General features: G+C 40.2%; 1 protein-coding gene across 5 annotated transcripts in view; it reads right to left on the reverse strand.

Moving 5' to 3' along the window:
- Positions 1-7,090: 7,090 nt before the first annotated feature.
- Positions 7,091-18,726, reverse strand: part of COL25A1 (collagen type XXV alpha 1 chain) — a 412,520-nt gene continuing 400,884 nt past the window's right edge. For 2 of the 5 annotated variants that reach the window (XM_043545532.1, XM_043545531.1), the window contains 3 exons: positions 17,445-17,522; positions 14,821-14,859; positions 7,091-13,049 (listed from right to left, as the gene is read on the reverse strand). In XM_043545532.1, the coding sequence (XP_043401467.1) occupies positions 13,047-13,049; positions 14,821-14,859; positions 17,445-17,522 (120 nt within the window). In that variant the 3' untranslated portion in view covers positions 7,091-13,046. Of the gene's footprint in view, positions 13,050-14,820; positions 14,860-15,722; positions 17,523-18,726 lie in introns of those variants that run through there. The other 3 variants (XM_043545529.1, XM_043545528.1, XM_043545527.1) reach the window with 3 other exon arrangements.

Here is an 18,726-nt window from a genome sequence, read left to right on the forward strand (position 1 = left end):
ACAGTGAGGCCTCTTTATACCACTCTAGCAGTGTAAAGAGGACAAATCCAGCCAGTGGACAACACCACTGCATTAGGGGCTTCCCTGGGTGGTGTAGAGTTGCTGCAGTGATTCTGGGGGGAGCACTAGAGACATTATGGGTTAAATCCTGGACCTATTGAAGACATCTAGAGATTTGCCATTGACTTCAGTAGGGGCAGGCTTTTACCTGGTGTCTCTGGGAGGCTGAATATCTGCTAGAGATCCTTTGTGTGCCCTTCTCTGAACAAACTACCCCACGGCTTAGGGGGTGCAGCCTACCTCGCCCTGTGTGCTGCTAGCCAGCATGGGTGGTAGGGGGTGGAACTATAGTTCTACCCACTTACTGCCCCTTTCTGCCTCCCTGCAGAGAGCATCCTGATAGCAGATCTGAGCTCTTCCTTAGGGCTTCCGCTCACATTCCACACCCACACCTAGGTTAACCAGAATCTTGTCTGTAGGGAGCAGGTCTCTTGAGTAAGAGGGGACTATTTTTACATAGCTTCTTGGTGGGTGATCTGCCTGGGGAGCAGGGTACAGTTGGGGTTCCAAGTATAGGAGTGGGGGGGGGTGTTTTGGACAGAGAGCAAGGGAGCAGCTGAAATGCTGCCCAATCACCCCAGTACCTAGCTATTCACTGCCAACATTCCAGGTGCCATAACAGCCACTCCAGCCCCTCTGGGTCCTGCTCTTGCCTTCACCCCCAGAGCTCTGCCAGGCCTGAGCATGTGAAACAACTTACTTAAGAACAATGTGCAGGGTGGAAACATGGAGCAGACCACAATAATTCCATTGTGGGAGCTCTGTGTCCTTGGTTCTGCCCAGTTGCTGTTGACAACCTGATATGTGGGCGCACATGGTGTCCCTGCCTTTCCGGCTGTGCTGATGGCTTTATAAAAGATTGCACTGTTGTAACAGCTGACTAAGTCCTGAGCCATATGGACATTAAAAATGTTTGCCTGCCACTCCCAATCCTCTATCAGATTTCCTTGTTTTATGCCCACCTTTCTGATTAGAACCTTCCTGGCCTCGGGGACTTGGAGCCAGCTGGAATCTTGGGCCAGCTGGCAATTGTCAAAAGGCATTACTAAGGTGCCACAAGTACTCCTTTTCTTTTTGCGGATACAGACTAACTCTGAAAACTAACTAGAGGGTGGCTAGTGGGCTATGTGATCTTGTTTCAGTTCCTAACAAAGAGCTGTCACCACCACAAGAGCTAAGAGCCTCCGCCAAGCCTTGGGAAGGCCGGGCAATTGCAATATTCTCTCACCCCTAGATTGTAAAGATTTACTCTTCAATAGAATAAGGTGTTACTAACACAGGTAATGAAAAGGGTTTTTTAAATACATAGGGTCAGGTTAATCACTGGTATAAATCAATAGTTACACCAGAAATGAATTGCTGTGATTTTTCAGCTGGCAGTGTCACTAAGTTCTATAGTCTCCTAAAGGACAGCCTGTGGCCTTAAGATGAGAATGATAAAATTCCCCTGAATAGAGTGAAGTTTTATTTCTTAGCTTCATTGTTTATAGTAGCAACCAGATCTTACGCTTGATTACCTGAACACATTCCAACAAACGTAAAAGGCCCTATCCTGCAGAGATCTAAGCACCTGCTTTGCTTAACTTTATGCCATTGAAATCAGTGAGAAGACTGGTATGTGTATAAAGGTTTTTGCAGGATAGTGGCCTAGACTGTCATTTCGGACTAGTAGTAATGTGGAACCAACATAAGCACTTGATAAACTACTCACAATTTTAAAAATCAATATTTCACTAATAATTCTACTGCTAGTGAACTCCAAATTCATATAAAACCAAGGCAATGGATACTCAGTTCTGAAACAGAAGTGATGGTGGTGTCTCTCTCAAAAAATGTAACTGATCTTAAACTCAAAGCTAAGAATATTCTCACTCTGCAAAACTTAAGTGGTTAATTTTAAAGCTATGAAGGAGGGGTTAGTTTCAATGTCCTGTGTCAAATTCATCCACTGACACTTTACTCAGGCAAAACCCCATTTCTCTTCAGTGGGAGCGTTGGATGAATTTGGCCCATGGCTGCCTTTAATACTCAATAACACTATATCCTGCAGTGCTTATTTAAAAGATCCTACTGAAGTCAAGTTAAGAGAAAAATTCATAATAAACTATGGTACCAAAGACTGATACTTTCATTCTCATTAGATTAATGCAGCTTAGCACGTTCTGGTCCAATTCTGATCTTGCATCAGTGCTAATTGGAAATAATTCCATTGAGGTAAATGATGTAAAACCAATGCGAATTCAGAATTGACCCCATTTGGCTGTTGGTTAGCACACAGAAGAAAGAACCAGGATGCCTTGGTTTTATTCCTGATCATGAACCTATTCCTGCACCATCGAAGTCCATGGGAGTTTTGCTATTTACTTCAGTGAAGCAGGATCAGGCCCTTAGCTGAGTCTGCGGCAATCTACAAAATGGGTAGAATAAAATTTACCAACATACCAGGGGTGTCTTACGTGAAAGGCAAGCAAGAGCAGAGTATTAAAGATTAGTTTTCAACCAGAAGTAGACAAACTAAACTTCACCTTATTTCCTACGCAGTATGCAAAAAGGTGGACACAGAACCTGTCAACAAGCTTTTTTGTGTGCGCGCGAAGATATAAAAGATGGATTCAAGGAAAGAGCCTTCATCTCTCAACTTCATGGACACTCACAGGGAAGCATTCCAGGTGCAAGACAGACATCCCAAAAGTTATTTTGGGTAGTCCTGAGAGATTTATGGAAAAGTGGCAGATTACTACATCTCTGCTATCATTTTGGACTTACAAACTTTGACTCACCTGTTAATGTATTTTACCTGCTTTAACCTCTCAACTGATTTTTTCTTCACTAATAAACTGTTAGCTTATTAGAGAAATTGGCTGTCAGCATTGTCTTTGGTGTGAGACTGAGTATCTATTGACCTGGGGTAAGTAACCTGAAATGGTGTGATTTTTGGTTTTAATAACCTCTTATCACTAAGTTCAGTTTTTCTGGGTGGCAAGACAGGTTGGAGGGTCGTAAGGAGATTGTCTGTGACTCCATGGTAATACTGATATGGTGATCCAGGAATGTACATTTGTTACTGGCTTGGTGAAATTTATAGTATTATTCCTGGGTGAATTCTATACCAAAAAATCAAATTCTTCACAAAATATTTTAAAATTCTGCATATCTTATTTGTCAAAACACAACATAATCTGACAGTTTCAATTATTTTGGTAACTTATGTCAAAATACCTGTCAGCAAGTATCTCAATACAGACAAAGATTCAAGAAACATTTTTTTTTTTTAGAAATAGATCCCATGCGAGGCATATTAAAATGGATCTTTAAGTAAGTCCTTTAAACTACAATACAGAAACTTATTTCCCACACCCCTCAGAAGCAGTGCAAAGGAGGAGCTAAGGGAGAGGGAAGTAATTGCTGGGCAGGAGCCTGTGAGTGAACCTGGAGGGTTGTTGGGTGTGGGTGGGAGAAGTATGGAAGATATGGGGTTTTTTTGGGAGGGGAGAATTGTTAGAGATGGGGAGTCTCTCCTATACAGACCCTGGTTGACTGCTGCTCTCCCATTCAGTCTGGTATATCTATACCCATTCCCATGTAGCCCTGCATTCCTGCCCCATTCAGTCCCTGGCTCAGTGCTATCACCTCACTAGCTCTTCTGAACTAGTCTGTGACCTCTTCTCTTCTCCCCCCACACTCCCCATCCCATGCCTCCTCACTTGGCCCCATGGGCAGGGTACTGTGAGGGAAAGCAGCCTTTCCTCAGCTGGCTGCTCTAGCTGCCCTCTCTTCTGGCACCACTGCAGCCCCTGGTGGGCAAAAGGTGCAATTGCAATTGTAGTATTCTGCAAGGGGCAGGGGCCATAAATTCTACACATGGACAGTGGCGCAGAATGCCCCCATGAGGATAGAATATACTACCAGTTTGGGGTGTCTAACCTTTTGTCTGACAGTCTGGTCTGAGACTGGCACTCTGCGTTGTAAACCACTCCAGACAGCATGACACTGACATTTGGCATAATCCCAAAAGTAGGTCGTCCTAAATTGATCCGGTTAGTTGCACATGGGCTCACATGTATGACTTACAGGGCATTATGTGAAGTCCCAATCCACCCAGTGACAAGACACACCCCTTTTTCAATATATGTGCATTACATCCAAGACCACCTTTTGCATGTGCCCTTTCAGGTTGTGACGATACCCATACCCTCTCTTGCCTGTTTGAGAGACCTGACAGGGTACAGGGAAACTACATTTATAGCCCTGGTTAGGAATGCCTTAGCTTGGTCTGGCTTCCACTCCAACAGTGAGGAGTGTGGTGGACTACAGCTCAGTTTGCTAATTCTCTGAGGGTGGGGCAGCAGCAACATAGTAAAAGCTATCCTTCACCATTGCAGAAGGGAGACTGAGCAGGTCGAAATGCAGGCACAGCGGGGTACCTACTTTGCCTTTCTTTCAGTCTGGCTCCTGCTCTGGCAACTGTTTGGCTTATACACCTCATCTGGCCAAAAACCAGGGGGTGGAGCATTAACGTGACTGAGCAGCGCATGGGGGAGTTCACTTCACTCTGCAAGAGGTTCTCAGTTGATCCAACAGACTTTAGTTTGTTAATGTCTAGGGCACACAAAGCCCAATTGCTTCATCCACTTTGCCTGAGGCTGTGAAGGGTAGGGTTATAGTCCTGAAAGTCCCTGTATTACCTCATATTTATGAACTTGTTTTAACAGATACACATGCCCAAATAACTTGTGATGGGAGCACACTCCAAATTAGAAAAGAAATACAATAAGCAGCTAGAACCCAGGTCTTCCCCAAGTACTCAACCCTCCTGCTGTTGCAAATAAAACTGGCACTCTTAGGTCTGCACACCCACACAAATCCTGCCAGGTGCTCCTGGAGGGAGTGAGGTGCACCTATTCCTGCACTCAAAAGTATAGGTTGCTCAGCAGGTCTTTAACAGCATTAGGGGAAGATCAGCCCTGACAACAGCACCAGGGCCCCAATCAGTTCCCTGGGCCAGAATAAAGATAAAACTTGAGAGCAGGAAAAGTCTCTGGTCTCTTTATCAAGCACCTGTTTGCTTTGTAGCAGTAGGGCTATACTGTGTGTGTGCGTGTGTGTGCGCGCGCACGTGAGATCCTTCCACTCCCCTTTGGGACTGCCTTATTTTGCATGTTGGCTAGCTGTTACATGCCCTGAGATTGCCTGTAGTGGACAGGAAAGAGGCTCTTGGTCTCATTGGTGCATTACCCTTTCCAGTTGTTTAGCTATTCACTGGTTGGTATGTACTACTTTCATGTTTGATTGTATTCTTTCTTTTGTTTTAACTCTTATCCAGTGCAGTGGATAATGCTGGTCAGCGTGTTGATTAGGCTGTAGCACTCCCAGTACTTTGCAAGGGCGGCTAAAGCAGTATGCCGTGTGCAAAATGAGGACTAACTTTAAAGCCATATGCTGGAGAAACATTTTGGTTTATTACATACAGCACAGGATGAGCACACAAAAGGGTCGGAGTGCTGGGCTCAGACCTGCCTTACGCCTCCTGTGTAACAGTGGGCAAGTCACTTAACGGCCCCGTGCTAAATTACCCTTATCTGTGAAAGGGACCAGCATTTTTTTTTATTCCCTTTAGGAGTATGTGGTGTCACTCAATTAGATTGAGAACAGAGATTTAGAATTGACAAAGAAGTGAGAATAGAAGTCATGACCTCACCACTCAGCCCTGTATTAATTCCCCTGAGCCAAGCAGGGATTCTGGTGAGGAAAGCAAAAAGAGAACAAGTTCTTTAATTAGATCTTGGGTTTTCCAAAAACATCTGGAAAGTTGTCTCAGCCAGTATGAGTAGTTTCCTACACACACACACACACAGTGCTTTGTTCCTTAGGTGTATACTTAACCAACTCAGCAACACTCTATTCTGCATGGTGCAATTTTTGAATGTTCATAATTCAGTCAAATCAAACCAACTGCTGCCAGAACAAGACTCTGTGTCTCACTGAGGACTACTGTCCATGCAAAATTGCAACGTTCAAACGATCATTTTGGCTGCAGGGCTGTTAAAAACAGGATCCAAAATATTATAAATGGAAATGCATTTTTTTCAGTCACCTCTCTCTCAAAGGGTTGAAATGTTTTTGCTCGAACTTTTCACAACCAAAAGTTATCCTTTAGGAAGAGGAGAAGCATGGAAAATCTCGAACACCCAAACCCTCCAAGAGCGTGTATTACAAGGCTCTGTCTGTCCAAGAACAGGGCTCTAGACCAGAAACCGTTTTACAACTTTAACTATCGTGATTGCTGCTGCTCTAACTACAATATCTGTTTAACAAAACTGCAGCTGTTTCACCACAGACCACATCTCTCTCTCCTGTTTATGGTGCGCCATAAACAGCTTAATGTAAGACTATTTCTCAAACTTTTCAGGTTGGCAACCCTTTATTTGAAGTCAAATTTTTGCAACCTCCTAAATCAGTGATACTCAGAGTTTCAGGAGCCAAATTAGTGATCAACATTACCCAAAAGAGCCACAGGTGTGTGAATTCATTCTTTCATTTACTATAGCGCTATATATTCAATCACAGTGTTTTAATATGATGTGCAGCAAAGAGCCGCAGGAAATACATTATAGAGCCACTTGCAGCTTGAAAGCCTTAGTCTGAGTATCACTGCCCTAAATTTTCTGTAAAAGTTAAAAAAAATAATAATCTATTAAGGATAAACCCATATACCATAATTCATTTGTGTTTTGAGGGAGTGACAGGGAATATTTGATCTTGAAAAGTAACGGTGTGGGAGAACAAGATTTTTGGTTTAGACTGTTATAAATTTTTCAACACCTCATGGATCCCTGTGGGTCACAACCCCTAGCTGAGAAACACTGATGTAAGAGGAATCGGAGCTGGTATGAATATTAACTGGAAGAAGTGGCACTGTATTTCATGCTACAATTAGTCACAACACCGGACATACATTTTTGAATCCAGACACACTAGAACAAATTTTTGCATCAACACTGAGAACTTTATAACTATGGAAATCAGCATGAATGGTTGGATTAATATTTTAATAATTACACACTTTTTACATTATGAAAATAAGTCATAAATAGTGTAAAAATAATTCTGAAGATCAACTTCTCACAAGCTAGGACCAAAAACCCAAGTACAAAACTCAAATCAAAACAATATTAAAAACTGAAAACCAAGGAGAAACTTTCAAAACAAAACCAAAACCATGCCGTTTGAACCAGAGGCCACAATAAAGTGGAAATAACAAATTAAAATGGATTATTTAAACATTGCAATTATTTACACTACTGGGCAAAACAGGTTTTGTGCCATTATTTACAGTGATAAGACACTCCAAAGAGTTGTAACAGAACTGATTACATGAGACTGACCCAATGTTTTCCCAAAAGCAGTGTAACTCTTGCCAAATTACTTTTCATTGCATTTTCATGTCCTCTACTGTACTTACAAGAGACCATTTGCAATACAAAAATAACTGCACTTATAGATGAAAAAAGTAAAAAATACAAATAAAAATATATAATATTTTCCAAAGGAAAAAAAGTCAGATACATACATCTTTAAAAAATGTTATTAGGCAGTATGATATTATATTTTCCCAAACATGTACAATAATATAAGAATATTCACATAAATGTTAACAATATGTAAACATTCTTCTTCTACAAACCAACCTCTTCAATAATACTTCAGAGAAGTGTGCAAGTACCAATGGTATCTGGGAAATTCATATAACTTCTTGGTTAAACAAATAAAACACTAAAGGTCCCAGGTTGGGTAAGGCCCCCATTCTCCAAAGAAAGACAATTGTTTCTAAGCAGCATTAACTTGATATATTTAAAATTACAAAACAAACAACACTCCAGAAGGCTATTTTTAATATGTTACTCCACAAAAGAAGTGGAATCTATGTTCAAATTCTATCAGAAATGAAGGTGGCAGACACTTGTTTGCAACGTCATTTAATTAATGCAACCACCACGTAAAATACTTCAATAACAGAAGGTTTGAGAGAACCTTTGTTTTCACATTACTGTAACATCGATTCATAAAAACAACAAGTTGCCATATGAAAGAAAACAATCAGATGATAGGCTTATTATTTTAATGGCCCCAGGAAAATGAATCAGAATCCAGAACCACCATACTCCATGCTTGCTTCTGACGTGTCTCTTTTCAAAGATCAGAACTTCTGTGAGACATTTTTTTTTTTCCCTTTGTAAAAACTGAAGTGTTCTCCTCAGGTAAAATGTAAAGATACAGATTTACCAATACATTTGTATGATGGACAAGTAGTGGAGGTAAGGAAGTTTGAAAGAAAATGTCAACTTCTGCATGTCCTGTAGGACCTTATTTGCTTTCAGAACAGTGATATTGTTCCTGCATCCACAGTCCCATTGAAGTCAATGGATTTTCTCTCACGATTAATCATGCTTAGCTCTTCTATAGCACTTGTAATTAGTTGATCTCAAAACACTTTACAAAGGAGGTAAGTAGTATCATTATCCCCATTTTACATGTGGGGAAACTGAGGCACACAGTGACGTGACTTGCCCAGCATGGCAGTGGCACAGCTGGGAACAGAATCCAGGGAATGAAATCATGGTGTAAGTCAATGGAACAACCCCCATTCTCTTCAGTGGGGCCAGGATTTCACCCCATTTCCTCTGACTCCCAGCCCAGTGCTCTAGCCATTAGACCACACTGTCTGCTCTTAAGCAGTTAAGGACTGCCAGAGGCAGGGTTGTAGTATGTCCCACTGTCATCATCAGACAACAAATACACAGAGGTACCTAATTTGTGTGTATTCAATATTATAAAGCTTCAATTTTTCACACTTTACATAACACTGACTCTTGAAGATAACCCGTTTTAAGCTATTAGAGCACATATGCTTCTTTTTATGGATGCAGACATGCTGATTTGACCTCTTTCAAACTTTCCAAGAATACTTCTATGGTATACAGAGAACACACATATAACAACAGCTGGATGCACAGAGTCATTCTGCCTCACCAGATTGTCAGACAGTGACATCAAAATCACCAATACATTAAAAAAAATATTAAAAGAAAAATAACTTATCAATATAGTGAATGAATGTTTCAGGCTTTACTTTGTAAAAATGAGGTTTAAAAGCATCCTGTAAGAAAGTTCTCCCCCCTCCCTCCGTAACTAACTTATGAAAATAAAGACAAAAGGCCACTGTTCAATGTGACTGCAATACACTTAAGTTAAAGATACATAAGAAGATTGGTACCAAACAAATACTGAAAACCCTAAACAAAGGAACAAGAAATAATCACAAAAACAAAGCGAAGGATACAAAACCTAAGTAAATTCATGTCCTCCACACATTTTTACAACTGAAAAGGTTGGTAGATGAACCACTGTTTCTGCATATTCACAAAATTAAACAAAGCAAATGAGGAATGCTACTAAAAATGTAATAATAATAAAAAGGTGGTTCAAACCAAAGCTGCACTGCCAAACAAACAATACCAGTAATAGCACCAAAACCAATTGTCTTTAAACTAAACAAATATGTTGCAAGTCTTCAGAGGGTGCTTTTCGTTATGAAATATTCAACTTGAGCTATTTTGTATATACTACACATCACCCTTTTCTAGATTCCCCCCCTGCTTTGCATGCTGTAGGCACCTTTTCAATACCACTTAATAGGTATATATTACTATTCTAATCTGACCGGTTATATTGATAACACTGCATGTCTACCCTGTCATTTCAGTGGAATGATCCTTTCCTGACATTAGCCAAAATCCAAGACACCATTAACAGACAGCAGAAGCATTCTTACCTGGAGGGAGCAAAAATAAGCAATTTATGTTACTTATTTTTGTTTTTAAGTTTACACATACACTTATTCTGTGGGTCATTGTGTTACTGACTATCGCACACTTACACCAGAGCTGAATGTTGCCCTCTGTTGAAGTCACCAAGTACTATCACCAGAACTGTATGTATGGTGATATTCCACACGAGTGGAGCCTCAACACAAGTATCGGAACGAAGGCTCATGCTTTTCTTGTTTACAAAAGAGGATGTATAAAGTTGATGTCAAGTCAGGTACAGCAAAAAATATTGGGGTGATAAGGGACAGCACACATTTACTAGTGCGTTAGCTTGGTGCGAACGCCTTAAAATGACTCACTTTCATGGGCAATTCCAAGTTTTTGCGACCACATTCAGCATGCTAACACTGTAGTAACCTTCCTCATTTATTCTGCAAGCACAGAATGTGAGGGAGAACATGCACGTATCCTGATTTTTTCACTAAAACTAGCGGACTCCATGCTATTATTACCTTTTATCTTAATGTCTTAGCTAACGGGGCAATTTTTCTCATTAGAAGATCGGAATTACCATTCTGCACTGGACAATAGACCATCTAGTCCAGTAACTTGCTGCTGGTGGTTCCCAGAAATTGGTGTGCCACAGAAAGATGCTACTTCCAGTCCCCATATGCATAATGCACTTAATCATTATGTGTCATTTTAGGACATGGACAGCAGGATTCTCTCCTGTTCAGAGGACAGCCTGAAGGTTTCCCAAGAAACCAGAATAAAACTTGGAGGTGGCAGGGTGGAATGCTGCTTTTGCCCTGATCCTGTAATCCCCTTCATGGGTGAAACTTCCATACTGGAACACTCAGACTTAAAACAGTACATAACAAGCCTGTGCAAGGATTGCAAGATCAAGCTGTTGGTGCTGGTTGTTATTACTTTTTAAGTAGAGTAAAACATCCATTTCTAGCAAAGCATCACTGGGCCTTTTAAAAAACAATTGCACCTGGAAGCAGGCTCTCTCTAAGAAACTAAAATGGAGACTTATGAAAGAAGTCATCTTTATAGAAGTAAAAAAATTAATAATTCTCTCTCCTTTAAAAGCTATTTTCTTGACATGGTTTTGATATATTGAAACGGCATTAAAAATATTATGCAGAATGAAAGAAATGCCTACAGTGTGGGTTCTAGTGACTTGAGATTCTAATGTAGTAGTAACTATCCACTTGAGAGTGAAATCATGAAAGGTCCCCACTTCCAGATGATCTACAAACCCACTGAGCAGCAAATTATGCATATTTCCAGGAATGGCAGGGTGCCTACACATTGATGGAGAAATACTCTTTTTCTGCAACTCTGTTTTTGGTCTGCCTATAAAATGAACTCTCAGAAATGTATATTAAAAGTTTGTGATCATCTCAATATGCACAATTATTTGAATAGACCTAAAAAGGATTTGCATCTACCAAATACAGAACTGTTTCATGCAAATTAATCTCTTAATCTGACCACAAATACATCATATGAAGACTCAAAACTGTAACTGAAACAAACAAATTTTCAGGGAGGCTCAAACTACAAACTATGCACCAATTCAATGTTTCCAGTAATCAAAATGCAGTGAAACAAAACAGTCTCTGCTTCTTTTGTGTACTAGTCACTTGATCAGAAATGGAAAAATAATTACACCTTATAGAGTGTATTGTGACTACCATATCATGATAATCACTTGGGCTCACTCCTTTTCTACATTCTTTGGGTAACCATGTTCAGCAAGATCATTGCAATTGCAGAAAAAGAACTATGTGAATAAATCAGCTTGTGAAAGTAAAATGAAATAACTTTTTTCCAATTTAAAGGCTTCAGAGACTCTAAAAATAGATAATACTGAAACAAGAGGAACACATGGTGTGAAGTACTTCCTTCAAAGCCTAAATATTTGTCACAACAAATCTGAAAGAGGCTACTGAAATTAATCTTCTGCAAGTTTTGAAAGCTATGGTTAATTTTGTTTCATTTCCCCCCCACAAAATACAAGAGTCGTGTAATTTAAATTGGATAATCCAAAGCACACACTACAGTACATACAGATCCCATCAGTTTCATTAGTCCATAGGAGAGTGTTCTAAGACTCCCCATTGCCAAGAATGCTTTCCTTTAGCAACCCAAAAATACAATATGTGCTGCAATCCTTGAATCAGACTGAGAAGTTTCTAATCTCAAATGGGGCCTGCGGTCAAACGATCCACTTGGCATCTTTTCAACCTTTTCAAACTGCCCACAGAGGAAGTCTGGTTTCTCCTTCAAACTTCTTTCCTTCTTGGTTAAACAGTTGACAGCACTTGGCATCTAAACCCATCTATCTTGAATGTCTTCGTGACAGTGAGCAGTGCAAGAAAAACCAATGCTGATCAACAGGCTTGACCCCTTTTTGACCAAGGGGGGGTGTCACATGACCCACACAACTGGAAGCCATCCACCTGCAGTTGGAACTGTGTTCCCCAAAAATTCAAGACCTTTTTCTAATCTCCTCTCCTTTATCTCTTTTTGGCAATAAGCCACGGTGTGACTCCCTTGAGATAACAAAAGGAAATAATTCAGAACTTTGGATCAAAGGTCACAGTGAGCAGCCATTTAGCATGTGGAGTGATCACACAACAAGCAGGTTTGGCACACAATTCATGCTTTTTTTTTTTTTTAGTCTGTACAAGCAGGGATGATGGCATGAATCAGTGATGGTGTTTAAGATGAACATGGAAGCAAAGTCAGTAAATTCCAATGACAGTTGGTACAGTGCATTTCATAGCATTTAGCTCATATTTGGTCACAATTTCATGTAAACTAGTTAATGGCACTCATTGTCCATGCAGGTCCACAAGCCAAAAATAAGAGAACTTGCAGAAAAAACTAAATCTCCATGATTTATCTCTGTATAGATATCTCTATAGAGAGACTAATCTTTATTTTTGCAGATTTCTCCTGTGGTTATATATATATTGCCTAACTGCAGATGTAAGTGAAGAAAATGTACACATGGACTACTGCAAACAAGTAGAAGCAGCTACATGTAAACATATCTCAGACTTGTAAAATAAAATTTCTGTTTTCAACTATAAATACAAAAAGTGGAGTATTATACACAACTTCATGCTTCTAAGGTTAGATTCATCACTGCAAAGAGACAAAAAGAGATAAATTGGCCAGGTTAGTAATCTAGTAGCCAAACTTCTATTCCAAGTATATAAAGATAGGGCAGAACCCCAAACATCTTTTATTCTCTAAGCCACAAATGTGCTTCCAAAATGCCTATAATACTTTTGTGGGTTTTTTTAATTATTGTTCAGAGATGCGGTCACAAAAGTGCCTCTGAATAACTCTTTCTGGGAAACTAAGAATCACTGATTTAATGTGCATACCTACTTCAGTTGTCAGTTACCTAAAGAATTATAGGCAGATACTGACCTCTTCTGAGAAGAAAAACAATGCTTATTATCCTGGGAAGCAAATAGTGGCTCCTGTTTACCTCTCGCAACAAGATGGGTAGCTGTGTAAACACCACCATCAATTTTAGATCTGGTCATCTTCAGATATGAGTAGCAAATGGCGTCAAGTACTACAGCAGCTCCTGAGTTGCTTTGCCTGTTTCGAGAGCCACAGCTGAAACAGTGCCTCTAAATTGTCAAGGGAGGCCCTAGTTAAAGGGAAGCTGCAGGTGTATTGACCTTCTCTACAAATACAGCTACACTTCCGCACACGTTTTCCCAGCTTAGAAGTAGAATTTTTATTTTCAGTCTAACCTACACATTGTTTCGGCTTTGCACATAGGGCTAACCCTGCTCTGCTCTGCAGTAGCTGGCTTGGGGGTGGGCAGGTTGGGAAAAGGAAGAGCAGCTCACTGTTGGCGATGTGTGATGTCCCGCTCTATAAAGCAGGACAACTCAGTGCAAGCTGCCACAGTATGCTGCTGCCCACTGAGTGGTGTTTATAGCTCCTCTTAGCTGAATAACTTTATACCTGTAATCTGTTGCCAGTCAGCACGCCTACTACTGGCAGAATACCTGCTTCCTGGCGTGAGGGCTACACTCCCTCCTGATCCACAGCTCCACCTGCTAACTGGTGTCTTTCAAATAAAATATTCAACAGTCTTCATTATTAGCCAGACTCTATTATGTGACCATAACTATCCAGAATCATCTTTTGAAAAATGCCTGGGGTGAAATCCTGGCTCCTCTGAAGTCAATGAGAGTTTTTCCATACCCAGCCAGGATTTCACACATGGTTTATTCTTTCAAGTGAATTCATGCATCAGTATTCAGAGAGGACTAAATATCTGTTCACGGATACATTTGCTCTGAATGCTGATGCTTTGAAATCTAGCATTGTCAGGGTTTGACCATTCAATAGCAGAAATCTTTACCAAGTAACAATGTTATTACTTAGCATTGCTGAAAAATCAGCAGCAAGCAGTAATAAAATGCAACAGCAGACTTTGGGGGTTGGGAAAGAGACAAACAGGAAGCAAGATGCATTGTCCCTTTGGATAACCTAGAAAACCCAAAGCTTGATAGGTCAATATGAACATTTTGGTAAGACTCTGCCACACCCCTGATGGGCAGATCTGATACTGTCTCCCAGCTCATGTGCAGGGGCTGAAGGAGATGTAGCTCTCGCTGTGAGGAAGAATGATGGTCTTTGACTTCTTAGCAACTCAGGTGCCAATTGTTTTCAAATACTGCATAAATCAGTTGCTGTTATAACCCCTACATATTACAAATTCACCATGCAAATAATATTTGAGAAGAGGTTATAACTTGGACTGCTGTGTATTCCAAAATCTGTAAGCTATTCTTACTGAAATCAGAGTGTGTAAGGTCAAAAGGGTTCTCTTATGTCAAAGAAAAGGGATGGTGCCTCTGTGGAGAAATAATTTGGCACATCTTACCTTTTGCCAACAGCCAGGCATTGGTAATCCATCCGGCCCCTGTTCCAAGGAAAAAGATAAAAAGTGCACAGATGAGCCGGACAGTATATCTGATGAAACAATCATGCCTTCTTAGCTAATGAATAGCTCCCACTTCCTAACTAATAATTCTGTCAGTTAAGATGAGGAAAATTCCAACATCCAATACAGGCTGAGTGCGTTCACATTGTAAATACATACAATCCGGCCCCTCCGAAAAATTCAAATCCCAAACTACAGTGTGCCTAATCATGGTAAGAACTTTAAATCATAACTGCTTTATTTTTGCTGTCATGGCAACATTATCAGGGGTCAAATTAGCAGAGCTGGATTCACTGCCAGCAGACTATATGTTAATCTAAAGTATATCTATTATTCATAAGTCAGTGACATTTAGCCACAGATCAGTCAGCAATAGTGTATCGCTTACTGTTTTTGTGGTCCTGGTACAAAGTTAACCCATTGATAGGATATTTATATCCAAACTGCACATGGGAATATTTTCATACACGTTAATTCTTACCTTTATAAAATGAAAACTAAAGGACTGAACCTACTCATACTAAAATCGGTGGGGAAAGTTTCCATGAGAGCAAGGCACTAAGGTAGAAGCTGACGATTCTGTAGCATGCATAACATATGGCTGTCAAGCTATTTGTAACTTGGACTGTGCTAGTTACGAGCACTTAAATACACTCCCAGCACTGTATTCTGTTCTTGCACATCTGTGTCCCCAGTTTAGCTCATGGGACAGATTCTGATCTTAGATATACAGGTTATAATGTTTTATAATATACAGGTTATAATGTTTTTCCACTGAATGCATCCAATGAAGTGAGCTGTAGCTCACGAAAGTTTATGCTCAAATAAATTTGTTAGTGTCTAAGGTGCCACAAGTCCTCCTTTTCTTTTTGCGAATACAGACTAACACGGCTGCTACTCTGAAACAGGTTATAATGAAGTTATTCCTGATTTACACTGGTGTAGAGGCCCGATCTTGTAATGTGATGAGTGCACAGAGTCGAGGGAATTCAGCACCTCACCGAATTGGACTATAAATGAGAGGAGAATCAGGCCCCAACCATTTATTAGGTTAAGGGCAATACTACTTTATACTTGGATTTCTTATCTGCTAACAATTCTGAGAAACAGTGTTTGTGTGTGGGGTGGCTTTATTTATTCATTCATTTATTTATTTATTTTCTGGCAAAAACTGCCTGCTTTCTAGAACACGAAACAGTGCTGTTTGTTTAAAAAGCTTATTCTGATAACTGTCTATCTATCCCACCAATAGAAGAACATTTTCACAGCAGTGGTATAAGGATTCTCCAGATATAAATGATACTACAAAGACAAACACATTTTTTAATTATGAAGGCATGCTTGATTACCCCCCAACAAAATATGAGATATGGTTATCATTAATCAGAAGCAAACAAAATATAACATGGACTATGTACTTCAGATTAAAATTCCATTGACAATTTAGATTAGAAACTTTGTACTTGATATAAAACCTACTTAATTTTAACATTCATCTTTAGATAATCGTGCTTAGCTAACAAACAATATCAGAACATGCAGACCAAATTTAACTGCCAACAATTAAAAACACCTATATCTTGAGCCTTTCGGAAATGTGTATGTATGGTTCAATTTTAATTGGAAAAAATAAAACATACTTAGATTTTAAAAAAAAAAATCTGTGTTGCCAGATTGGTACAAGGGAGAGGGTCAACAAGTAGAATTTTAGTATAGGGGGGAACTTGAATTCATGCTAACACAGAGTGGGGGAGTATTGTGTGTATTGCAGGGAGGTAAGTTCCAAAGGAAAGACCATTAAATTGAAAACGTTAAATAACGAAGACAGTGAGGGTTTGGGCTGCAGACCATTATCTTCTTACAAAGCTCAGCTAAGTTTTGTGTTTCAAATTTAAATACTATTCTGATTTATGGGCCCGATCCCAAAATCTTTGTTCATAGGGCCTCATCCTGCAGATCTTACTCATATCTTTGCTTATTGCAAAGCTCTATGATTTAACTTTGACAGATTGATATTTATCTCATTCTCTGCATAAATGTCATCTTGGCTCAATCCTGAAAAAAAGATGCACTCAAAACTCCCATTGATGTCAGCTGGAGTCAAGTGTGCAGAATCGTTTCAGGTGCAGGTTAGGGTGAAACTAACTCCTATGCAGAGAGCCAGCATGAGGTCCCCACACCATTTACGTTGTGGGACTTAAATACCGTATGGTCCTTGTGCTGGCTCTCCGCAAAGAGGTGTATTTCATTCTTAGTGAGGAAGGCAAAAGGCATTTGTTGGGGGAAAAAAACAAACAGTGCTGAGGGAAAAATTATGTTGGAAGAGCACACTCAAACTACCATGTGATGTGGGAGCAAAATGCTGGGTGTTAGGTTCCAGGTGTTGACAGAATGTGTCTTCTCGATACAGTTATGATTGCTGAAGCAGCTGATTTGTTCATGCACATGCATGTATTAGTGGATAATGTAAAGTCTGCGCAGAAAAACACCACTTTACACTGAGAATGACTGACTATATACAAAGGAATCGCATGCAGGGTTGGTAGGAAAGAGAAATACTGTACCAATTGGCAAGGGGCATCCAGCCCATCCAGGCCTGGCTGGCCTGGCTCCCCTTTTTCCCCCTTAATTCCACGGAATCCCTGTTTGTAAAGATTAACTTGCAACGTTACTGACAAAGAAGTGTCTTTGGTATTTGATTTAACTGGAGCAAAAAAAAAAAAGAGATCAAGAGGAGCAAGCTTACAGCAGCAGTGATTAAAACCCATGTGGAAATGACCCAGGTGCAGTCTCACAGCTAAGACCTTAGCCTTTAAATGACCCTCCAATCAAGAAAGAACTATTTAGCACAACAGGTTTCCAATTTGTATAGAACACTGACAGGTAAGTACAAGGAGCCAGAATGTCTACGCAGCGCATTCCATGAAAAATATTCCACAAGTGACATTCATTTTTAAGACCTTCAAACTGTTAATTTAAACCAAATTAGGAGGACAAAAAATAGTCCAGGCTGGAATTTTCAGACTAGGAGAGGAAACCCTTTGAATGATATCAGGTTACACTATAGCTGTGGCTTGTTCCTCTTCTCTCACTTTATCCCGTTATAATCTACAGCAGGAGGAGCGATTTCCAATACATGAGTGAGACATACCAATGGGCAAGGTGCATCTAATCCAGGGGCACCCTGTTCTCCTTTCTCCCCTTTAGGCCCCTTTTTGCCTTTCTTTCCCTTTTCCCCCTGTGGACACAATGGTTTGGATAAAACAAATGTTTCATTCTTTTGGGTAAAAAAATATAAATGAAAGAGATTGGTTTAAAAGATGTTCTTTTTGCCAGTGGAGGGCTGAAAGGACACTTACCACTGTGTTCTGGTTTGGATGGTGCATTATGTGGAAAAATAAATGATATGATCATAAGCCAGACCTGCATCAGTTGGTATTATTGAGCTTTTGTATGAATGTCGGTATTATGAATTATTTGAATCCTAAAGTAGGGTTTGAAATTATAGGCTGACTTCCTGATTCAAACTGTGGGGAAGGACAGAAATGGCAAGTGGATTGTGGCCCTTTCTTTGGGAGCTATAGAGGAAGAGGAATTTCTAGTCAGAGGTGTCTTTGGAACAACTAAACAGATCAATCTCATTTCTACCAATAGGGGGCGGGAGGGGAAAATAGTGGGAACAACTGATTCCCGGTGTGATTCAGTGGAGTCACAGCAGGGATGACTATGTCCCAACATGTCCTTTACTGAATGGACCTTGCATGCATCAGTCCCAGTAGCCTATGGGCCAAATTGTGCCCTCAGTTACCCCCATGCAAACCCACTGAAGTCAATGGGATGGCATGG

The sequence above is a fragment of the Chelonia mydas genome, chromosome 4, assembly GCF_015237465.2.
Source record: "Chelonia mydas isolate rCheMyd1 chromosome 4, rCheMyd1.pri.v2, whole genome shotgun sequence".
NCBI classification, from domain to species: domain Eukaryota; kingdom Metazoa; phylum Chordata; order Testudines; family Cheloniidae; genus Chelonia; species Chelonia mydas.